The 24,996-nt window shown below is 41.0% G+C and overlaps 1 protein-coding gene across 5 annotated transcripts in view; it reads left to right on the plus strand.

Annotated features, from left to right (window-relative positions):
* The first annotated feature begins 484 nt into the window (after nucleotides 1-484).
* The window catches only part of kcnq2b (potassium voltage-gated channel, KQT-like subfamily, member 2b), an 88,527-nt gene continuing 64,015 nt past the window's right edge, over nucleotides 485-24,996 (plus strand). The window contains exon 1 of one of the 5 annotated variants that reach the window (XM_088607590.1): nucleotides 485-1,118. In XM_088607590.1, coding sequence (XP_088463716.1) covers nucleotides 823-1,118 — 296 coding nt within the window. In that variant the 5' untranslated portion in view covers nucleotides 485-822. The remainder of the gene's footprint in view (nucleotides 1,119-24,996) is intronic. The other 4 variants (XM_088607593.1, XM_088607592.1, XM_088607591.1 and 1 more) reach the window with 4 other exon arrangements.

Genomic DNA, 24,996 nt, shown 5'->3' on the forward strand with positions numbered 1-24,996 from the left:
AAGCACCTCTTCATGTGATGATAGGATTGGATCAGTTTGCTTTACTTCTGAGAACATCATATTTTAAGATCTTAAATTCTCAGCAGCTAGGATAACGAGATTACACATACTGTGAAAACGGTCTGAACCCTGTATTGGTCTTTATTTTAAACGGAGTTATTCAATCACTAACGATATATATCTGCGTACTGTAATGACACTCAAAAGAATCTGTTGAAACCTGTGGCGTCTTAAAACTGTTGAGAACAAAAACACTTTGCGTGACTAGTCGACAGTCGGACGATTAATATGACTTTTAATAGGACAAGAAGGCAAATATCTGCTGTTATCGATAGGCATATAAATATGTTCGAGCAAGGTGTGAGTTTTAGCCTATAGTTCAGACTTTCAGGTTATCCTGCGTACAGACGCTTCCGACGTTCAGTGATCTCCCCCTGATTCATTCATCTGCGAGCAAAATATATTCCAGTCTTATTTGCACTACCTAGATTGAAATTAAATTAATAATGATGATGATGATGATGATGATGACAAAAGGCAGTTGGTGATTCTAACCTCATTCCCTCGTTTCCTCAATCGTGGAAAGCGTGATTAGATATTTCCTTTGTCAGGTGGCCGGAAGGAGCCGAGGGAGGTAGAAGACTACACATTGCAGATTGTTGTGTGTGTTTCAATTGGCTTTCGGGAAGCGGCAGGGGAGCCCGCACTCCACCGCGCACAAAAGAGCTTCTCGCATGCTCCATGCCCAGCCCTGCGATGCTCCTACCCGGTGAGCGATTGAAATCATCCCCGACTCGCTCCCCATGACGGAAGACTTCAAGCATGGTGCAAAAATCCCGCAACGGCGGTGTTTACCCGGGTCCAGCCGGAGAGAAAAAGCTCAAAGTAGGATTCGTAGGGCTCGATGCTGGGGCACCCGACTCCAGCAGAGATGGGGCGCTGCTTATCGCTGGATCAGACGCTACCAAGCGAGGCAGCATCTTAAGTAAACCGAGATCCAGCGTCACAGGCACTGGGAAACCTCCGAAGAGGAACGCCTTTTATCGAAGATTGCAGAATTTCCTCTACAATGTTTTGGAAAGACCAAGGGGATGGGCGTTTATCTACCATGCTTATGTGTAAGTAGTGAGATTCTGTTATTTACACATATGGGAATAACGCGATTGCTGTGTAGCAGGTGAAAACATATAGTAGGTGTCGGAATTTTCGTACCATTGTCTGTAATATGGTCCGCAAGCGCTGCCAAACGCAACAGAGGCAGTGTAGCTCTCAAAAGCGTCGTGTCTTCTGGTTATGAGTCGCTCGGAAGGAAAGACAGACATGCTATACAGACCAAAAGAAATTGATTGTGTAAGCAGTGAGCATTACCTATTTATGAGTTTCACTGCGCACTGAAAGCCGTTAGTCTCCTTTCTAGAGTTTTTTTTCCCAATTTTCCGTAAATACAGTATATCAGTACTAAAAACAGAAGTCTTTGAAAATATGGCTGGATAACATGAGAATAATTTACAACTCCATAAGTTATTGATGTGGTAACATGCATTTCTGACTGCAGACCTATTCGTTGTAAACGAAAGTGTTTAGTACTGACCGATGTGGTCTTCTAGAAGCCAGATATAACAAACAACAGACAAATCCAATCAATAACGCTTCAAGATGTAGCCTAGAATTTCATTATAGAATTTTCTAATTACGTCTTACCGAGGCATTCTTAAAGGACCGCTCGAATCTCAAAGCCTGCCAAATAAATGAGTGGCTCAAATCAGCATTTCAGTTCCAGATGTTTCCGAATTAATGTGAAGGTTTAGAATATATTCGCCTTCAAAAAGACGAAGCAGTTAACCAGAAGGCACGGCAGTCTACCGTCGTTTGAAATTTAATTTTGGTAACGTTTAAACCGGGACTCCTTATTACTACAGGAGATTAGGTCTTGATCTTGATCTTGTGATGGGGCGCTGTCACTGATGTGTCGTGTCTTCTAACAGAACGTCTTATTCCACATCTGACACACACCAAATCGCAGCAAGAGCCTTCGACTGATGTGAGCTAGTATTCGCAGTCAATTGAACGCGAGAAATGTTGCCTCTGGTCGCTTTGCAGAAATGTCGTCAAGTGCTCCGCGCTCTTTCACTTTCAGGAGGTGCCGCTGCTGGACAGCTCCTCTGACGGCTTTCGTACTGTTTCATATTGCCTTCTCATGTGACATACGATGTCCCCTGCTGCAGTCGTTCCGAAAGGAAATGTGGTCTGTCGTTAAGGTTCTCCAAAGCACACGAGAAAGCTGGAGAAACGGATTGGCAGGCTAGGCGGGTCGCCAGTTCAGTAAAAATACACCTGGCAGTTTGTGGAACTGGTGATTGTGAATAGTCTCGCCAGCAGTTCATTGCTTTCACGATAGCCATTTAGTGTGCTATAAACGCTCGTTAAAATCGGGCGATTTTCACCCCACGACGCACACATACCATTCACAAATCGGTCCATAAACTGCACGCAGCTGATTGTTCTAAATTGTCTATAGTTTGTTACAGAGACCTCTAAGTATCCCAGTATCACCATGGATAGCCTTTTTCATTTCTCACAACGAAGACATTCGTTGTATTGGAACTTCTGGAATCTCCACTGATCACCTAGTTGGCTGATATACTGTATTTGCTGAATCAGATTCCGCTTTCATGCAGTATAAACGATGACAGCTCAAAGACTAGAAGAAACCCAGTTGCTGTCGTGCACATCGCGGGGGTGTACATTTGGTTAAAAGTTCTAAATACCGTGAACCCACGTTAATGGCCTGTGCGCTCTTCTACCCAACAACTGTAGCTCAAAAACAAGCTCAGGTTTCGTCTGGGTTAACGTGACTGTTTGTCCCTTACTGCGTGAAGACACTAATAGCTGTACTGCTGTAGAAATGGCCAGTGCAACCCTGTTGATCCATAGCAACGGGCAAGACAAAATAGATCTAAATGAAAGTATCCGTTTTTGCTGAAGTTCCGCACGTAAAAGGATGAAAAGCGTTGTTTAGTGTGTTGTAACCGAAGTGCGTTTTGAGCGCTTCGAGCGTATTCATTGTCGGAGCGGTATAGTATTTTTTCGTTTTCCTTCTGTCCACAGGAAAAAAAAAAGTTTTAAAACAACAGACCGTTGGATATTTAACAAAGTACTGCATAATGCACCGAATGTGTGAAAAAAAAACTATTCTAACTATTATAACTATCTCAACTATTCGTGATTACAGTCAATGTCCCCACTACTCTACATTACGGGTTGCATGGCAGTGGAATTGTTTTAGTATGTCGTGTAAAGAAAATATGCTATAGATATATGTATATAGCAAATCTTTCATTAACCCAGTTTCCCAGGCTTGTAAGCTGCCTTCGATGACCGAGGTAAAATTACACATGAACAACGTGAACGAATAGTTTATAGTTTAAGTAATAGTTTAAGTAATGAGGATTTACTCGTTCGCCGTGAAAGAAAATATTAATCGAACCTGCATTATCCTAAAGTCTCGAAAACCAGGAAAAATAATCATCCTTTTAACTTTTTTCCTCCGATATTTTGACTTTTGATCTTCTCCACTGAATTAGGCCCCGCTAACAGCACCAGAAAGGTATTACTAGTTGATGTCCTTTAAGGTTGAGAACTGAATTACTGTACAACCGTCGTCTCAGGCGCACTTCTTCCCAGCTAACTAATCTCTAACCCACAACTCTGAAACCCAAGAAAGGTTAACGAATCGCATTTATTGCACCTCGTGGTTGCGATGCACAGTGAGAATACCACGTAGCTGTAAACCTTATGCTGTTGCTGATCTTATAAACAACAAATCGGTTGTAATCGGGCATACTGCATTACTGTAGGTCTTACAGTACAGTACGTTCTGTGTCTTTGCTACTTGGTTTAATAGCTGTCTGCTCACAGCAGGTCATGTGCCTCGACGCGCTCGGAAGCACAATACTGTATGTTTTCTGTGTTGTTTAACTGTGTGACGGATTGTTGTCCGTCAGTCCATTATTGGATCAGCTAAGCAAAGTGCTTTTCATTGTTTCATAGATTTTATTGCAACTTTATGAAGTGTTTGTGTTGGTTTTTTTTGGCTTTGGACACAAGGAAAATTTCTAGTTCCTAGTCCATAAATATCTGTACCTTTTCCGGTACAATAGGTAATATAGAATCTACACTTTGAGTGAGGGGGAACACAAGGGAGGTTACAATCGAGAGGAAGTCATTTACTGTAGCTGTGGTTGCTGGTAGCTAATTGATCAGCAGATATCATGCAGCCATTTTTTTAAAGAAGCCAAAAGAAGCCGGGGCATCAGATTTAAGCTCATGGTCTAAACCTTTGGTCTAAAATTAAAAAAAAAAAACTCCTGTTCTTGTTGTTAAATGCTCTTCTCTTAAAAATCCAATTACATCCTCTGGTTCCTGTTTCACTATTGATTCTGTAGTGCTCATTGGCTTGACCTTGTCAGTGCCTTTGAGGATTTTGAGTCATATTTACCCAGAATAAGATAAACACAGAAATATGGCTAACCACTGTAGATCATTTTAATTGTTTCCGCAAGAACATTTAACTAGAATTTTAAAATGTTCTATGTGATTGAAATGATGCGTTTGGTGAATAAGGCACTAGTGAAGTCTTGTTACAAATCCCAGCAGAAAGTGTTCGGGAAGAAGATGCTGGATCCTAGAAGACAGGGTTGGGGAAAACCGTTTGAAAATTTTAAGCACACCTTACAGAATTCCACCCTGAGACCCGGCAGCCCATGGCTCAGTCCATGTGTCTGTGTTTGTCTTAATTAAATGTGTAGGATGAGAGAGACAGAGCCGGTTCACAAGGATGAAGATCCAGCAGGGATTATAGATCTCCATGGAGATTCACAGCCTAACAATAGCATCAGTTGGACCATTTAAAGTTAGTTTTGTAGACCAGTTATGAGCTAAGGTGAAAAGAAAGCCCGTCCCTGCCAATCCATTTTATAATATGACCTTGATCTGTATCTAACTTCATATTCTGTTCCTGCCAGCCACAGTTTGAACAATCTCGCGTCACAGTGCTTTAACTATATAATACTTTTCTTATTGTCGCCTTCGTGACCTCTCACCATCCAGAAAGTCCTACTATATTATCTCCTCACTTAAAGAAGATGGTTCTGAAACGCTTCCTGAAATTGTAAAGAATCGATAGTCACCCTTTTGACCTCAGCTTTGTACAAGCCTGTAAATGGACTCCTTCAGGGGTGCAAGTGTTTAGTCTTATTACATCTCCCTGCTCAAGCTCTGCCTCTTCTTGAAGCACTTACATTTCCCCAGTGTCTTTTTTTTGGAGCGGGGGGCTTAGAGTGCTTTTGCAAAGTCTGGAATGAAATATTGCAAGCCTTGTAGACTACACAGTCTATACTGTACATGGACATAGTTCTTACAATTGCATTTGTTTTTAATAATGCCATGTCATAAAAGATGCATCAGGCTATGTATAACCATGTGAGCATTTGCACTTATTTTCTGGAATTGTTTCCCTATGTTCAACTGTGATGGAGCAGGCTAAAGCTTTGTTGAAGCCTTTTCCTTCCCTGTAGGAAATTGGACACACCTGCCCTGATTGAATGATTAGCAGAAAAGGGATCTTCTGATTGGCCCTGTGACTAATTGGGACATTCCTCAGTTGCTGTAACAGCAGCCAGGTGCAGAGGGCAGGGAGCTGTGTCTAAGCTCCTGCAGTTTAGGGAGGGTATGTGTTACTGGACTTCTGAATTGTAGGGGGTTGAGATAGTACAGGAGTGTTTAACTCCTGTGCTTTAAAATCAACAGCTAGGCAGCAGTCCTATGTCCAATTCAGTTTTGTGAAGTCAGAAAGAGGTACTGAAGACTTGTGAGGAATTTATTAGGCATGAGATGTACTAAAGACAGATGGATCCAGAGAGAATTGAGTAGTCTTTCTAGTGTGTACTGAATTCCTGGATTCGTTTGAATTTTCTGTAGACTTTATAGTGTAGTAGATTTGTTGTGTTTCTAGTTGGCTGGATTCCAGAGGGTAAGCCGTGCCAGTAGGTTTCTGAAGAAACGTGGAATATGTATCTTCTGCTGCAGGGAAGACTGGCTGTGGAAGGGTGAGCCCGACTGAGTGTGCCAGGAGGTCCCAGGGTAAGGATGGGACCGGTTTCCTCCGTGGAAAAGGACGACTGTCCATGGATGGAAGAACCTGGTTGAGAGAGCCAGGGGTTCCAAGGAATGAGAGAAAAGTTTTCTTTTATAAGGAAGAAGAGCAATTGAGAATTTGGGATTCCTTCGGAAATTCATGTGTTCCTGTCCTCTTAGTGGAGTAAAGGACTGAAGAGTTCTTCCACAGAAGAAGAGCAACTAAAGATCTTTTGGGGATTAATCTCTGTGAAGGGCTGGTTTTGGGACTGAACAGGCTTCTCCGAAAGGGGACCATTGTCACGCTCTCTCATAATTAGTCATGTAATTCTGATAAAAGCCGGCGCAATCCCACGACCTAAGACAATCAGACACCAGCCCCATCCACTTCCCGAAAACTACAGCCCACAATCTAATCATCCTATCACATCTCTTGCTTCTCATCGCAACTTCTATTTAAACCTCCTCAACCCTCACTTCACGGCTTGGTATTAAACAGTCTAATGTTTTCCTGAGCTCTTCACCCTCGAAACCATTTTGCGAACCCGCTCTTCAAGCCTCCTGGATAACGACACTGCCTGCTTAACTGACTTTGACTTCATCTTACCCCTATTAGAGTCGTTCGTGACCCGACCTGCATAGGATTCTTCACATCAACCATCGGTACATCTTAGGAGCCTGGAAGGGTTCCACAAGCCAACGATGTCAGATCACTGAAGTGTGAATTCTTAAAGTGAACGATATGCTGGGTCAGGGCTAGAGTTTGTGGCTCTGGGGTTTGGCGTTCATCACATCAGCCTACATACATCAGCAGTGGACTGCAGCACAAGGAGAGACACCTGAGAATGTGCTTTCATTGCAATAAGTATTTACTGACTCTATGGTTCATACAAGAGGATAAAATTGTTCACAGCACCAGGAATCAGTCCAGCAAAGACCGACAAGATACATTCCTGGGAGGTGTTCCACTCTGAGAGGCTAAAAGAATTAAATCTTTTGAGTCTTGAGACGAGGATGAGGGGATGTAATTCAATTTTTCAAAATCCATGAGAGTGTGGACAAAGACAACCCAGTGAATGTTTTCTGAATCAACAGCGAAACATGATTCTGGGGACACAAGTCGAAACTACTGTATATGGACGTGCATTTAAAATTGAGAACAGGAGCCAACTTTTTGCAAAAAAAGAAGGAGACCATGTTTTGAAACTACTACCCTGGGAGAAATGTCTCGATGAAATTTGAGTCAATTACCTATTAGCAATTAAAGAGTTAATTGTCCAAAAAGCCCCGTCTCAGTAGCAATTCCTGTGGCAATGATATTGAGCACACACATCAAACATTGTCATAATATGGTATAACAAGATGTGTCTAAAGGAATATTAGCATAAAAACTGAAAATCATACTTACTGTGTTTTAATGATATGTCTTATGGTTGAAGTGATTTTCTTGTTTGTATCCCTTTTCTATTTGGAATCAAATATCAGAATGAATTTTGGGAAGACCGCAATGTGAGGATATTGCTAGTTAGATAACTTCTCTAGTCATTCCAGGATATGTTCTTAAGATTACTCCAGTAAATGTAAGAAAATGCTGGCTATGAAACCACTTCTTGCAGTTTAAGGTTGTGGAGCAGCTGAAGCTTATGCTGGCAAGCAATGGGTGCAATGCAGGGTACACCTGAGACAAGGCTCCAGTCCATCACAGGACACGCACAGACCTATGGCAGGGGCTGGTTTCCCAGAAAGCAATTAACCTACGAGTATGTCTTTGGACTGTCAGAGGAAACTAAAGAGGAAATCTATGAATACAGGAAGGAAATACAACCCAGGGCCAGAATCGACCCCAGGTACTGAGTGCTGCAAGGCAACAATGCTAACCACTGCACCACCATGCTGCCCTTAAATGTTGTACACTATGTTGTGTGAGATATAAATTTAACGTTTTAAAAGACAAGAGGATGCTTTGCACAGGGCTTGTGGTAATGTTTACATTACTCAGATACACCTATGTCCTGTATTCTGCAATATTTCTGCTACTACATTATACATGTATGCTGCAGTATATATATAAGAGATCACTTTATTAGCCATATACAATTTCTTGCATTAGGAATTTGTCTTTTCACATACCCCAGCTTGCACTCCATGAGACGCACAGGCACACAGGCAGGGAGAGAGAAGCTTGGGTTCGGAGCACAGGGTCAGCCATTTATACAGCACCCCTGGCGTACTTGGGGTTAAGGGCCTTGCTCAGGGGCCCAACAGAGTAGGATTCCTCTGCCGGCCACGGGACACAAACAGGCAACCTTTCCCACAGGTGTAGATCCTAAGCCACGGTGCCACCACACCACTCCGCCCATAATACTATTATGCATGTAATACTGTACATACTGTACATTGATTGCAGCATTACCATCATGTAATGTCATCTTGCTCATTTTCACCGGTTAAGGAAAAGCTGAACCTAGTCTGGGATGGGAGGCATTTGAGAAAACCCAGGTTGCTTCTGTGGGTGGTGTTGGTGGACGAGTCGGTGGCACTCTTCCTCCTGGATCAGATTTTCCATGCCAATGCCCTAGCATTGTGACCAGGAACACTATGTTGTAGGAGACGTCATGTTTCAGATGAGGTATTCTACTGAGGCCCAGACCACTTGGTAATTAGGGAGCCCATGACATCATTCATAAGGACAGGTATTTCATCTCTGGGCTAAATTGTCCTCTAGTTTTACTCAGTCTGGCCTATCTACATTTCCCTTTATTCAGTTGGGTGGAGAAATGAGAAATTGTTTCATCAATGTGCTGTGTACTGGAGCTACTGGTCTGTAATGACTGTAACACACACCTCTTGGGGCAGGGTGCACTGTTGTGGATAGATTCTAATATATGAAGCAGTGTGAAGTCTTTGGGATATGAAATAATAAGAGTTCTTATATTCAGAAATGCGATTTCTTTTGTTTTGCAAGTAGTATAAAAAGGCATACAAGAAATGAAATAGTACGGTAGGTTAAAACAAAATACAGATAGACGTCTTTTGCAAATGTACTTTAAGAGCATGGATTGTCTCATGTACTGTATAAATGGGCAGCATCCTAAAGCAGAAGTTTGTTTTGGACTCTGCAGATCACTGAATCCCAGTAGACATGGCACACTTCATAGGACATTAATCATTGGGCTTGTTTTGAAGGAATGGGCTCAGTGGGAGATGGGTTAAGCATTGTCTTACAGCATTGCACACTCATGTGTTAGGTCTACTTGTAAGGTGTACAAATCAGAAATGGAGATGGGGGAAACCTAAGATATTTTGCTGTGGTGTGCAGATCTAGCAGTTACCATCTCTCTTGCAGGCTGTCCAAATTCTATCAAGCCTTTGCAGATCTCTTATGCCGAGTTTTAATTTTGCTCTATTGATTTATTTTTTTTCCTTCAGCCTTTTAACGATTTTACCTACAGTAAATTGCAATCTGAGTATTGTCCCCCATAGCTGGAACGGGAGCTTTGTTTAATCGGTACTATTCGCAGCTATTTGCTCTTGCCTTTTTAAGCCACATTTGCAATATTGGAGTTGAGGTTCTTTGGCACGGTCTAGAATAAATGTTTGTTTTCTTCTAAAAGGATCATGATTTGGGATTTTTTTTATTTCTATGTAATGGTATCTATAGGTCATATGACCATTATTGGAATGGTTATTTATGTGTGAGAAATGTGGGTGCTGAGAATTCTTTGTTTTGACCAGGCACCACTGTGCTTTTTCGTGGTAAAAGTGCATTGGACTGGAATAGTGTAGGTAGTGCACCCATTACTTTAAGTGCTCTCATTATCTAGATTGGTAATTGCTGGAAGCTGTGTTGGATCAGCGATTCTTGAGTACTGTTATGTCGCAATTGTTGGACTTACTTGTTAGTCTCTTGGGAATGTCAGGTTGAGCAAAAGATGTTCGATGAATGGAGGCGGTCATTTTCCGAAGGCCACTCCCTGAAGTCTCTTTGCAAAAGAATATTGTGTTGTATGGCTGATCGTTTGGCTCAAGCTTTGCTCTTACATGTTAAAATACTCTAAAATGTATAGTAATATATTGTTTAAAAATATTTTTAAAATACTTTAATGTTAACATTAACAATTTTAATGTCTATTTAAGATTTACATTGCTCTTTTGCATAAATGATTAACAGCATCCATTCACCAAGGCTACTCCTAGCTTGCTAATACTCACTAGCCGTCCTTCAGATGAGACGTAAAACCGAGGTCCTGACTCTCTCTGGTCGTTAAAAATCCCAGGGTGCTTCACGAAAAGATTAGGGGTCTAACCCCGGCGTCCTGGCCAAATTTCCCATTGGCCCTTACCAATCATGGCCTCTTAATAATCCCCATCTATGAATTGGCTTCATAACTCTGCTCTCCTCCCCACTAATAGCTGATGTGTGGTGAGTGTTCTGGCGTACTATGGCTGCCGTTGCATTATCCAGGTGGGGCTGCACATTGGTGGTGGTGGAGGGGAGTCCCCATTACCTGTAAAGAGCTTTGAGTGGAGTGTCCAGAAAAGCGCTATATAAGTGTAAGCAATTATTAATTATTATTATTGTTAGTTTGACCACATCTGCCCAGATGAAAACTGAAAGTGTCAGCCTAGACGCACAGCATCAGGGCCACTTTTCCATCTTAACGCACAAAAACAAAGGAATGGGCTTTTTTCTATGCAGTTAACAAATGGGGTGGCATGCAGAGTTAGGATGTTCCAGGTGTGATCGTTACCTTATGAAAGAAAAGAGAAACCAATATAATCTCCTATCACATTTCCGTTTGGGGTTCTATGTACTGAAATTTGTGATGTATTAACTCTTAGAAGAAGGCTCAACACCAGTTCAACACCAGCCCTTGGTGTTGACATACAGTATGTACAGTAGGAGCCAGCAGGTTTTGTAAAACCTGAAATGGATCAAATTATAAGATACAACTGAGATATGTAAAACAGAAGATATTTTAATTAGGTTTCAGAAAAGTTATTTTTTTCACTGTATTCTAGCAGTATTTTCTAGTATGCCAAATGTTAATTTTTTTGCTTAATGCTTTACCTAATTGTACAGGATTTCCCATCCCAGGAAGAGTTCCCCAGAGCCTTTCAATAACTCGATTTTGTCATTGCTCAATTATTTCTGGAGTTTTCATCACTGCCTGTCCAAGCGTGATATGAAATTGTATTGACGTGTTGAAAAAGGATTAAGACTGTTTTACTCGGAAGGCCATTTTCCATGACTTTGTGGACCGTTCAATAAAATTTCATTGTGTTTTGAGAACTATAGAAAAGCAGGCAATCATCTCATTTGACTAAGAATGCATCTGATTAATGAATTCCTTAGAGCAAGAAAGCAACTCCTCACCACATTTATGAGTAATCTGGAACAGGATGTGTTATGACTGGTAAAAAATACAATTTGCCCTCGTCTTATTTTCATTACCATTTGTTTTCAAGCTATCTTGTTCACCACAATATCCAGGCTGCTATTCCCTAAGTGCATGTCCGATAAAGACTTTCCTGTGTGGCTCTTGGAAGGAAATGATGAGCTAAGCAATCAAATTTCCGTAAATAGAAACGAAACACACAGGAGGGTAAAGAAGGAAAATAGTGCAGCAGTATAGCATGGGCTCATTTTTATTACTTTTTACAGTATATTCTTTTGTGTTAAGCTAGTGTCTTCTCACAGGTCTCATGCAATAGGGAGTTTTGTATGAAAATAATTAATCATTTATCATTTTCTAAATTTTTTATTTCATAGTCATTTTCTTACTGTGAGTTCTGTCTCAAAGTGACTTTGCTCTCCACTGGTTTACATTAAAGTTGTGCCTTAAATCTTCCCCTATTTTTGTGGTCATCTCTCTTTTCCTTGTTGGCATTGGTTCAGTCTCATGCAGGAGCAGTTTCACAGTGTTTTTTGGTAGACGTCTGCCCCTTCCGTGCTTTTTGTAGTGATCTCCCATTATTATTTTCCAAGCTCAATCCTCCCTCTTTACTCGGCAGTCTCCCAGCTTGGTCACAATAGAAAGCAGACTGAGAAAGACTGGTTTATAATTTCTTTGCCATCCCCTTTATCCTTGCAAAGGTCAAACTGCGCAGTAAGCAAAGCTGTTTCTTGCCCCTTGGCTGCAGTACTGTGTTTCAAATGTTCATGTCTGTTTCCTGTAAAGGTGGGGGAGTGACCAGGCAAGCAGTTTAATGAGGCTGAAAAGTAGCATATTTCGTGATTCTCTGGTTATTTGCAAGATTTTATCGCCCTGCTTGACTTTTCTGCCTTAGGTTTCTGCTTTCAAAACCGGGGTCTAAAATAGTAAATGCCAACAATTTTTGATGATCCCCTTAAGCCAGCTATTTATATCCACCATGTGAAACCAAAACCACTTGCTTTACAACCAAGGGAGACTGAGCTGCTCAAGGCTGCAAGGGTACTCTTTTATTTTACCTCCAGAGGCATCTCATCTCCTTCCTCTGAAAACATAAAACTCATTATACTGTAGCTGCCATTCAGTCTGAATGGAATTACTGCACGTGCATCTTACAAATTACTTCAAATTACATTACACGAGAAAGCCCATTTGTCAGGAAAGGAGCAGAAAAGTATATTTCCAAAATGTACTAAAGTAAATCAGAATGTTTAATAGAATCGTTGTCTCATTGCTTAACACACTTTCAGATTGTGAAGTTTGGATATTTTGATGGTGCTGCACCCTTTTCTGTGCTTTCAAGAACAACAGGAATATTCTTTGTTTGTGTGCTTACATACAACAAAAGGTTAAAGTAAAAGAAAATCTACAGAGTTGTTTAATTCAAACAGGGTAGACAACAAGGGTGTATAATTGATACAAATATCCAAAAGACTAATTCAGCATGCAGTACCATTGAGACAAGCACAATGCGAGAAAGTCTAAGATAGGACAGGAGCCATAAAGGAATTGTGGATATCTAGAACAAACCACTCTATATATATTGTTGGATTTTTTTTCTGCAATTCTTAGAAGAGGTATGGATGGCATTTGCAGATTAACAAATAATAGTGAAAGTGCTCAGGACAATGTGGCAGAGCAGCCTGAGACAGGACTGCACTAACAGCTGTCCTGCCACTAATGGTTGCCAAAAGGTTTTGTTTCAGGCTACGAGAGGGAAAATGGAACGTTGACTCCTTTAAAGTTTCAGATTTTGCATTTGACCAGTATTTGTAGGACTGCAGGAAGAACTACCTGAGCTTTAATTGCTTTAAAAGCACATTCAGGTCTAATGCTGTGCCCGGGTGAACCAGAGCTCACAGCCACTAGTTTTCCCTGGTCAGCATTCCCACACGTATCCACATTCCACCAGGGGCTGTTCGAACTTGCTCAGGCCATTTATCCCAGCTGCCCTCTTCCAATTAACAGGGTACTGCAATCAGCAAACCCACATTGCTTTTGCCACTGGTACAGTGCTCTGTCATGGAGCTTCCGAGACAACGTTGCTTCCACCTGAAGAATTCCGAGCCTGTCCCCACCCTGACAATATCTGTCCACCTGACAATATCAGTCTCCTGCCCAGCCCCGAACCATTGGCTTCAAGTTCTCCACCAGCTCCCCACACAGTAGCATTCGTCCTGCCCCGAAGACTGCGCTCATTTTCAGAGCAGTTCTGTTCCCGGCCACGTTATTCCTTTCTCCATCTCCGTCATTCTCCGTCCCTCCTTGACCGTCCCCAGGGGTCTCCAAGCTCCACCGCTTTGGATCTCCCTGCCAGCCTCCAAAAATCACAGAGCTGAAGCATTTGGATTGCCAGCCTGCGAGCAAGACAGGGCTGTCACCTCCAGCTCGCCGCGTCAGAACATCTCTGTGCAATGCTTTCATATTTAGCACCTTTCAACTCCTGCGGGCTACAGCAACTTTGTTTGTTTTTTTTAATTGAAAAACACTTGGAATTTTATATTTTTGCGCTTTGCCCCCAATTCAGGGTCCATTCATCTGATACCATCTCTCAGGGTTTATCAGGCAGTGTTGTCCCCTGTGTGAGATTAATTTACGGAGTAGTTTTTGAGATTCTCCGAGTCTTTGAGGCTGCAAACTACAGAGATACCAAAGGCCATCCATTTCTTTTATTTAGCAAGACTTGAGGTTGTAAAGGCTGAAACAATAAAATATCTTAAATATTAAAAAATATATAAAATTATCTTACATAGATGCATAATATTTTTGAAAATGTATTGGCTTTTTCAACAATTATTCTTTCAAATGAGAACATTTTGTATCCTATGTTTTAGAACATAAGAAATGTTATACATGAGAATAAAAAGTAGCTTATTTTATTTCCTCAATAACTAGCGGTTAACTGATCTGCATTTTGAGAAATATTAGGTTATTTACAGTATGAATAGAAGCACTGGTTGATGAACAGTAAGAAACCAATTTAGGAGTAGGCGTCGGATGTGCAATGAAGATTCCTAATTAGGGAGTGATCACTCTCTGGCAGTAGCCTGACCTCCTTGTAATCGATATTACATGTCAGACAGAGCCAGTGTTTTGCACAATTTTTAAAATGGGCTGTTTCCTATTTCCTACATCTCTTAATATCTTAGTAGGAAAAATAAATGAGAGATCTGTTTGTAACAGCATTTCCAAGACTTCTACTTAATAGCACTGTCACAGTATTCTCTTCAGGGAAATGGCTTCAAATAATTGTCACAAACTGTTATTTATATTTTATTAAACCAAATCAGGAAGGTTTTCAGAGGACAGAGTGTTGATGTAAATTATTCTGAAATCTCAAATAAATATGCTTGGTCCTCATTAATGAAAACCTATGATCTTGCATCAGCAATCTAATCTGTGCTGGTTATAATTCAGTGCAATGGTATTTTGCAATGGAAGTCCTGGAAATAGCTTTGTCTGCACTGTGACTTTTAAAAACTTGCTTCATTGCACTTTGTGGAGTCTAGTTCTATATTTGTACTGGCCCCCTGGGTATTCATGCTTACTATGTATTTGTAACTTCTAAAACCACCACTGAAAGAGCTGAGAATTCCTGGGTGTTTCAAGAGAAAAGTTCTGACTCAGCCCAAGCTGAGTCCAGGTGTCACCGATTCAAGTCTGGATGATGTAATTAATCTGCTTTGACAGGGGTTCCCCAAATGTTGGGCCAAGAGCTGCCAGTTGTAGGAGAGCATGACTCAGGGATGAGTGTGCATTTCTTTGACTTTCTCCTGATCAGCTTTGAGCCTACATTAGTGGGAGAATCATTGTTCCTCCACTTAGTGCAAATGTGCCTATTTGGGATCACGAAGCTGGCAGCTTCAAATTTGGATTAGCTCGGGCAGGTAGGTGTGTGTGTCAGAGGAGTGCATGCCCATTTTTCTATTCTCCCCATGGGGTGTGACTTTTAGAGTTGATTCCTAATCGTCAGCTAGTGATTGGGCTACTTTAAATAAACGGTAGTTCCAAACATAAAGATAAATCAGCATGTTTTGACACTTCGTGATGCCTTGACTATCATCTTGGAGTTAGTTCCTTCAAAATTCTGATTAATATATTTTGGCATTCCGCTTTCTGCTATAACAGTGTACTTCATCTTGCAGGTCCTTCCACACGGAGGCGAACAGTTAGATTGATAACAAACATGATTGATGACTCCATTAGCAAATGCAGTGATACCTGCAGTCTTGGTCACATGCTGTTTCTGTCTGTACATGTGCTTCATTCAGTAGGGATCTCATGATGTGGGGGGGATTCATCCAGCACTTTAGTTGCTTTGTGTGCGAGTGTGGAGTTTAATTGCTCATTTCTTCACATTGTGACCTTGTGCAACATCTCTGTTGAGCTTTTCTCTGAGACTGTAGTCTTTGTAAATGGTTTCCTCTTGGTCCGGTGCGAAGGTCGAGCAGCCTTCACATCAATAACATCTGGGGAGATGCAGAAGAAGTGTCATCCCAAACTGCTTCTGATAAACACAGAGGCCACTCAGAAAGCTCTGAGGGTGAAGGGAACATGCTGTGGCATGTTAAACAATGATGCTTGATCTTTTAGGGAGCATTTAAAAGTGAATTTGTGCAACACATTTCCAAAACATTTAACTGACCATATGTCAACCAGCATTCCTCTGGGATACTCTGTGTCCTGCTAAAAACATCCAAAATACCAAATTAGGAACATTAGGAACAGAAATCTTGAACACAAAATTTTGCATGGCTCTAATTTGTTAATTTCTGTCGCCAGCTTTCTGTGCAAGCAAACCACAACGATTAAGAAGTTCACCACATAACGTCAGGGATTACTGAGCATTACGCTATAAGGGTGCTCTTTTATTCTCGAACATAGCTTGTTAATAGCTTAATGATGAGACCAAAATGTAGATGAAATAGTTATTATGAGAAATAGCTACAAAATACAGTGCTGCATAACACATAATGGTTTCACTATGAACGAATGTACAACTCAATAAATTCTAAAGGCCTGTCTTAAAACAGATAATACAAAATTAGGATCTGAAGACAACAAAAACTTAAAAGGCCAAATAGAGAAAATCCACATCCTCAGAATCAAAACAGACCTCAACTACCACTAAATTGTCTGCTCTAAACAGATGCTTTTAGATAAAAGGAGAACAAATTTTCCCCCATTCCAATGAAGTCATCACTAAAGTAGGAGACATGCCTTTAGCCTTTTAGGAAATCAGAAATTCCCAAAAAATATTACTGAAAGCTCTCTTATATAGTAAAGCTAAGCTAAGTACACAGAGCTCAGATTAGGTAGACAACATCTGGTCTCTTCCAATTTCAAAAGGGCACCCTCTCACATCAAAAGCCTTCTCTCACAGAAACTTTGTGATCAAGTAAAAGACATTTCAGTTTTCTTAAAAAACTGGCATTAACATGAACAAAGAGTGTCTACTCTTGAGGGTATAAGGATCCCAGCACCTATTAGCTGCATGGTCTCCCTCACTAACTACTGGAACTCTTAACAGAACACTTGGGGTTGTCCAGGATTTTAGGACAGTTAAAAAAATCCAAGCTGGTTGTGGAGAAAATGGTAAAATGATACCCCTGGCACCTGGCCTCTATCTCAAGGAAAGCTGGCTGCTTTGCTTTGGAAGGATCAGGTGATTGCTGTTGTAGTTATGCAGGAGCAATCTCATTTGACTTTTTCAGATTAATACGTGTGACTTCAGACACTCTGTGAAGCTATAATGTTTATACTTTATTTGCATCCTCATTATCCCAGTTAAGTCAAAAGGCAGAAGATTGAGAATGGAGCACGTTCATGCCTAGAATGTCTTGTCTTTGTATGTTTCCCTGCATCATGCAGAACAGAAATGGTGTTAGTCATTAACTCTGATGCTCTCTCATCCTGCACCAGTAAATATGTTAAAGGCACACTCTACACTGTGATATAAATAGCAGTACAATTTTAAATCCACTTGATAAGTTGGTTTTCAGAAGTATGTGGCTTCTGGGCATGTTTTGTATACAGAAGAGTGTCAAAGGATATGCATTTCAGAAGCAAGGGGGGAGGGGGACTTTTGCTCCTGTGTTCTATAATGAGTCAAAGCTCAAAGGTCACAGTTAGAAACAACCAAAATAACCCGGTAACAATGGCAGCATGTCTTTCTAAGCTTGTACCTTATTAAAATCATTTGGATTTAATATTTTTGTTTATTGCACCTAGAGTGAATATTCAGGCTGATTGTTTTTTGTTGTTCCATACCTTGGAGAGCCACTCTGGCTGATGATGAAAATGTGCCTAGACAGCCGAAATATTTGATTAGCTATGAAGCCCACAAGCTTGGGGATATCTAATTAAATAACCTTGGCTGCATACTGTGCAGATGGCTCAGAATGTCCACAGAAATTCTCTAGCTAGCCCATGTCAAAGGTTGTCTCCTGTTTAGCATCAGTTCAGTGGGCAGGATTACCTATTGTTTAAGGAAAACAGTCTCACAAGATTTGTTTGATATTAGCTATACATATATAAACAACACTGTTAATATTGTCACACACAGTTGTGAAGGTTGGATGTAATGTTTTGACCTTTAAAACTTTGTCCAAAAGTAAATAGTTGTTTTGTTGTACTTTGGGTATAATTTGCCTTTCAAGCTCTTTCTTATTTATCTCTCCACATTCAGACTGACAGCAAATTAAAAATACTGTTTGACCTTGCTTGGTCCCTGACCAGCCTGGCTGTTTTATATGCTTGTCCTAATGATGATATGACTCAAGCTAGAGTCAGGACTGTCTAATATTTGACAGCCAACACCGCTGTGTTTATTAGAGTAATCTTAGCAGTGCAGTGCCCTTTATTTATACCACTAAAGTTTGGAACGCTTAAGCCAGATGATCAAGTGTTTGGATCAAATGTTTGTTGATTGTTGACTTCTTCTATATCCCCCGTGAATTAAGAATAATAAATTTACAATGTTACTTATCAGTATGGGCACAAATCAAGTGTTTTTTAATTAGCAAGGTCTGTATGCTGATTTAAATACCATATGTCTGTATTCTGATTTAGAATCGCTTGGTAGTTAACACTACCTGATTGTATTTCAGTGTCCGTGTGGAACAATATTTGTTTCAGTATGATCTATAAAATGTCAGGTTGTAGCAACAAAGAGCACGTGCCGGACTGACATGGACTTGTGACAGCTGCCAAACAAGAGAAAGAGAATGGAGAAAGATGTCCTTCTCTTCCGGAAACAACAAGCGCTATTCACTGCAACAGTGTGACCTACTTTCCCGAAATTCCTTGAACTATTTTTATCTTGCAGAAAAGAATCTGAGATCGTTGACTTGGGGTGCTCAGCTGGACTGTAAGCTTTATGACACAAATTTGAAAAAGACAGGGGCAGTACACTGATGCAGTGGTTAGGATTGCTACCTTGCAGTGCTGGGGTCCTGGGTTCAATTCTGGACCAGGAGTGCTATCTGTGAAGACTTTGTATGATCTCCTCCAGGTTTCCTCAAGGTGCTCAGGTTTCTTCTCAAAGTTATAATAATAATAAACTTTATTTTATGTAGCACCGTTAAAAGTGGCTTCTCAAAGCGCTTTACAGGATGACAACAATAAATAAGAAGAATACACAAGATAAAACACAATTACAATATATAGAAGAGACCGTGGATGGTGGTACTAAGAAAAGCAGAGGGGTGAAGAATGGAACCAGTTCAGTAAAGGCTTTTCTGAAGAAAAGGGTTTTGAGTCTGGATTTGAAAGAGTTTAGAGAAGGTGACTCTCTGATATCCTTGGGGAGAGAGTTCCAGAGCTTGGGGGCATAACAGGAGAAGGCCCTGACACCCATACAATGTAGATGGGCTTGGGGGACAGTAAGGAGAGCAGAATTAGAAGAGCGAAGGTTGCGAGGTGAGGAGTAGAGCGATAATAGTTCAGACAGGTACTGAGGTGCCAAGCCATGCAGAGCCTTATAGGTGAGCATGAGGATTTTAAAGTCTACACAGAATTTGACCGGAAGCCAGTGCAAGGACTCCAGGATAGGAGTAATGTGAACACTTGCACTAGACCTGGTCAGGATTCTGGCTGCTGAATTTTGGACAAACTGCAGTTTGTTCAGAGTAGATGTAGATACCCCAGCAAGTAGAGCATTACAGTACAAAAGACATGCTGATAGGTTAATTGACTCCTGATGTACGTATGTGTCTGTGTATTTGCCATGTGATGGACTACTTGTATCCTGCTTTCCGTCCAATGCTTGCCAGGATAGGCTCTGGCTCTCCTGTGACCCTGAATTTGAAGAAGTAGTTTGTAAATGGATGGATATATCTGAAATGCACACCGAAAAACACACAAAAGTGCATATCAAGCCTAACAAAAGAGTTCTTTAAGTATAAGGGGGACTGTTTAACACTGTACAGATCTGTCAGTCCAGTGAATGTGGACTAAAGCACCAATTGGCCACACACTAGACGTTTTGGAAAAGCAGTGGATGTGCTGTTGAAAAGAAATTCTGAAATTTAGTTTTTATATACGATGATTGACGCATTCTGATTTTCTGTACAAAATAAATTCTATATATATTTTAATGAAAATTCATTATAGTGCTTTGGAGTTGTAACTGGAAAACTGTGGGTTCGAACTCTGGCATAGCTGTTTTCTTCTTGAACCAGGCAATTTGATTGCTCCTGTAAAATGCCCTACAGTGTATATATACCCTATATATCCATATATACACACTATATGTTGTTTTAAGTTACACATCTCTTTTATTTTTATATTATATGATGAATTGTTTTCCATATTATATATATATATTATTTTTTTAGTTCAGTTTTATAAGCCACATGTGACAATTCTGGGCAGGATAAAAAGGGAAGACAAAGTCAACAGTACAGAAAGGCAAATTTAAGAATTAAAATAGCATGTAGGAAGATTTACAAAAAGGGGTTTCCTATGTGGCCTGAGCAAAAAAAAAAAGGCTGATCTGTATCTCACTATGACTAGCCAGCTGTAACGGGGATCTCCCAAGAGGTGAGGCATGACTGGCCGTGCCCTGTGGAGAGTGGAGTGGGATTAGACAGGCAGGGCTCTCTCAGCGACACAACCACCCTGCAGGTCACTGATCCACCGATCCACTGATCGGCGCCAGATCCTCTGGTCCAGGGCAGTGCCGCTTCTGTTGTGTTAAAACACAAGGGGCTGGAAGATGGTCATGTCCGAGGACTGCACCCACACTTCCACCCTCTCCCTCGTGTGGGGTGGGGTGGTTCACAGCTACAAGCGAGATGCAATCATCCGCTCCAATCTAAAATTTTCAACTAAAAGGCAAGAGGATTCTTTTCTCCTGGAGCAATTATTTGAGTTTCTTAATTTTCCTGAGTGTTTTAATGCAGAGTGCAGGGTAAATCAATCTGTATCCCATTATCTTTTCTGTTTATTTCCAAATATGTGCTTTTCCAAATGTGCCTCAGCAGATAAGAGATCATCTTTTCCAGTGAGAGGCTCTCCAAAACAGAGCTCAGCCATCTGGCCCACTTTTCTTCTCAAATGCTCTCTGTTGATCGTGATAGAGTGCTTCATACTCATGCAACTTTTCATGTGACCCATTTTCTCTCTTAAATACATGTTTATGACTTTCTGGAGGCTGGATTGTGCCCAACCAAGACTTGGAATGGATATGCATAAGAACTGGGGGCACCACGAATTAGCAAGACTGGGGAAATTGACTGAATCTAGATACATACTGTAGAAAGGATTTCCTGTTCTGTAGAACGGTTCTACAACCACGGAGAAACTTGCTTCGAATGTCACAGGTCAGAAAAATAAATGGAGCATAATCAATGCTACTGTATATCTCGTTATCATCAGAGCTGAGGCACAAAAATACAGAAGAGAAGGATGGATCTTAAGTGAAAAGGACTCAAGGCCCCAGAAAATACTTCAAGTGTGGAAGTATCATAAGGAGATCATCATCCAGCTGAGGGTTAATAAAGGCTTTTGATGGTGAAGATGATGTTTGTGTGCTTTAGTGTAATAATAACAACCATATGTCAAGTGTAAAAGGAATGTATTCAGCAGAGGTGCTTGAACGTAAAGATTTTTGCAATGTGCTATGTTTTATTTTCTGCTTTGTTGGAAGTAAGCCTTTCAGCACACCAATGAATCGTGCTAGAGAGATTGCATCTTTCACATCTGTTTGTAATTAGCCGGATGCATTATCAATCAACACACCTAATGGCACAGAGAAAGCATGATTTCAAGATGAAGGCAAGTCATTCTGGTTAGGTACAGGACACACAAAGTAATCTCCAGGGGCAGACTACAATATTATCTGAAAGCCACGTCTCGTCAGCTCTTAGGCAAGGATGTGCTTGGTTAGTACGGGCATGGGTGGAAAACCAGGTTGCAGTTGGTTTTGATGCACCAGTAGGTGGCTCTCTTTACTCTGCACCACAATTTCTAAACCAGTAGGGTGACCAGGATCACTGTACTGTAGGTGATGTGGTTTTTCACATGAAATGTTAAACCACAGCTCTGGTCCTGGTGGGTGAAATGGATTCCCTTTGTAAAAGGTATGGGGATCCTTTGGGGTGAATAGTGGTTTACAAATATAAAGATTTATTAAAGGGTTTCTTAACAGACTTAAATAAAAGGTCAAATATATTTTGTTTAACAGATATTGTGCTGCAGAAAAGGCATTTTTACTTGCCAAATGTAAAACTAGTCTGTCTGCACGGCAGTTTATAGGAGGGCTTGACAAAATGTCTGCTTGTTAAGGGAGACCTCCTCAATCAGGCCATGACTCACTGATTTATCAAGGCATTTCCTGACATCAACGCAGCAGAGATGATACCGAGCAATCTCGTGCCTTTACATACACAGTTCAGGGATGAAATATTTTAAGTCCAGCTCTTTGACTTTCCAGCCATCCTGACTTCAAAATGATACATCATTTATTTCAAGTGCAAATGAAAATGCATTTCGAAGCTAACATTTAACAATTAAAGTAAAGCCTGTAGCTACCTATTTATCTAGATTCCTAGCTAGGGAGTGGGCAAGAAGCTAGAGAACTATGGATAAATGATTTATTGGACTATAGGGATGGGTGGGGGAGTCTTTAAAAAAACAAGACTGTAACAGAGCAGTCAGATCTGCAGTGTAAACAGGGTTGGGTCACCAGGGGGCAATACAGAGACACTCCAAAATCAGGAAGAAAGGGAACTTCTTGGATTCACACAAGGTTATCAGGGGATTGGCTTCACCTGTTTGGAAGCTAATTCTGTATTAAAGGACTCAGAGAGTAGGCAAAGGGTCACCTCAGGACTTTGGGATAGACCTTTGCAGTTGGTGAGAGACTTGATCTCATGACGAGATTATTTGTTATTAAAAGAAGGTTCCAGATAATACGGCTAGGTTAGAAACAGGAAGAGTTTTTCAAAGAACGCCAGCTCAGAGTAAAATATTAGTAAGGAGAAGGGAAGGGTCATGACGAGCAACAGCCTCTGGCGTTGCTGTGTCGGCCTGCAGATGAAAAAGTGAACACGGTAATAATGGGCCTGACTGGGTTGGAGTTTGGTTCCACTGCTGCTGTACGTTCTTTATTATGAAGGAGACCAGCGTGCAAATAGACAAATCAAAATCAGGTCGGGTCAGTTTAAATACATAGTGGTGATCTGTGTGCAATTCCCTCATGCTGTGCTACTTTCAAGGGGGGATCTGCTCCAGTGATATAAGATGGTATGGTTGATCTAGAGGAGAGCATGTGCTCCTGTCTGTAGAGTACAGTAAGTGGTGCCACTGTAGTCTAATGCTTGGCACAAAACTGTTATACACAGTGTGGGATCATCAATATTGCTGTAATAGTTCATCCCTGATGCATACAGTACATCTCAGAGCCCTGTACAGTCGTTTCAGTATGATGGTTTTGCAGGGAAGCATGGAGGAGCCTCTCCTCGTGTGTTTGATGGGATTCTGATCCAATGGCTCCCAACGGGTCATGCCCCAAGACTATTGTGCCATGTTTAAGTGGGATGTGAATGTGGGCACTATCGTACAGGATCAATGGCCATTGTCTTTGACTGATATCAGGCAGAAGTTAGTTTAGAGCTGTTGTTGTGATGCAAAGCGCTCATCACTCCAGAGATAGTCTTGCCATCACCACTGTACCATTGCCTTGCCATTGTATTTTTAACATTGAATCACATTGCCTTTTTTTGCTTCCCTTCATTAACTCCTACATTATAATTCCTACTTGAGCACTTCTTCACATGTAGCATTTCAGCTTTGCTTCTACTCCTTTGCTATAATCAGTGAAATGCACTGTATTTTAGATTACTAGCTATATCAATATACAGTATTTTTTTATAAAAAATAGGAATGAGTGCTCCACACATTACATTAAACCAATTTGACTATTCAGTCCTATACTCCTATTTTCTTTTCCTAGTTTCTTAATTCAAACATGCATAAAGTTGAATCTTGACAGTTTGTAATCTCCCAGAAATCTATACATCCATTTCTAACCTCTGTATCCAATTCAGGTTTGCATGTGTGTCGGAGTCTTTCATGGTAAGCAATGGGCTCAAGACAGGACACACCCTGGAGAGCATGCCTGTCCTTTGGGGGCAGACACGGAAACAAACCTGCACACACTCACACCAGCACCAGTTTTTGCTAGTAATCAATTCATCTATCAGCATGTCTGTGAAATTCTGAAGGAAACCGGGGCATCTGGAGGAAACTCTCTTGAACACGGGGAGATCATATCAACTCCACACGGATAGCACCCAAAGAAGTGAACCCAGGGCCCCTGTGCCGCAAGCCAGCAATTCTAATCACTGCCTTCCCTTGCCTCCACTCTAAGAGTTAAAGTTAAGCAAGGCCGGCTATCTACAGTACATTTAAGTGTCCCTCTCGTATAGTTTCCATGTCCTTTCTATAGGAGGGCAGGAAGTAAAGACAGGATGGCAGTTCTTGTCTGAGTCACATTTTTCAGAAAGCTGTGGATAATGACCTGCCATCCTCTGTCACCTGACCACATGACTGGTAATTGGGTGGATGACTGGTAAACACCAGGACACAGGGGTTTGGGGTTTGGTGTGTGGGAGGGCCTAGATCTCCTGCAGTGTACACCAGAGGGAGATAGGGAAGGAAGTGACAGAGAGTGAAGGAAGTTTTGGAATTGAGCGACAGGCTTTTTGTTTTTGGTAATGCCAAATGGTTACCAAGACAAATACGATATCCAGTTACGTCTAGATAAGGCACAGGACCCACATATGTAAAAGTATTTAGTACCACTAGTAAATCATGTAGAAATGAGACTTCTTAGTTTATTTTAGTTTAGTTTTTGTCATTGTTTTTATGGATGGAATCTACATTAGCAAATTTCAGGTGAATACCACTACTGGTGGAATAG

Source organism: Lepisosteus platostomus, chromosome 15 (genome assembly GCF_059453375.1).
Source record: "Lepisosteus platostomus isolate fLepPlt1 chromosome 15, fLepPlt1.hap1, whole genome shotgun sequence".
In the NCBI taxonomy this organism is placed as follows: Eukaryota; Metazoa; Chordata; class Actinopteri; order Semionotiformes; family Lepisosteidae; genus Lepisosteus; species Lepisosteus platostomus.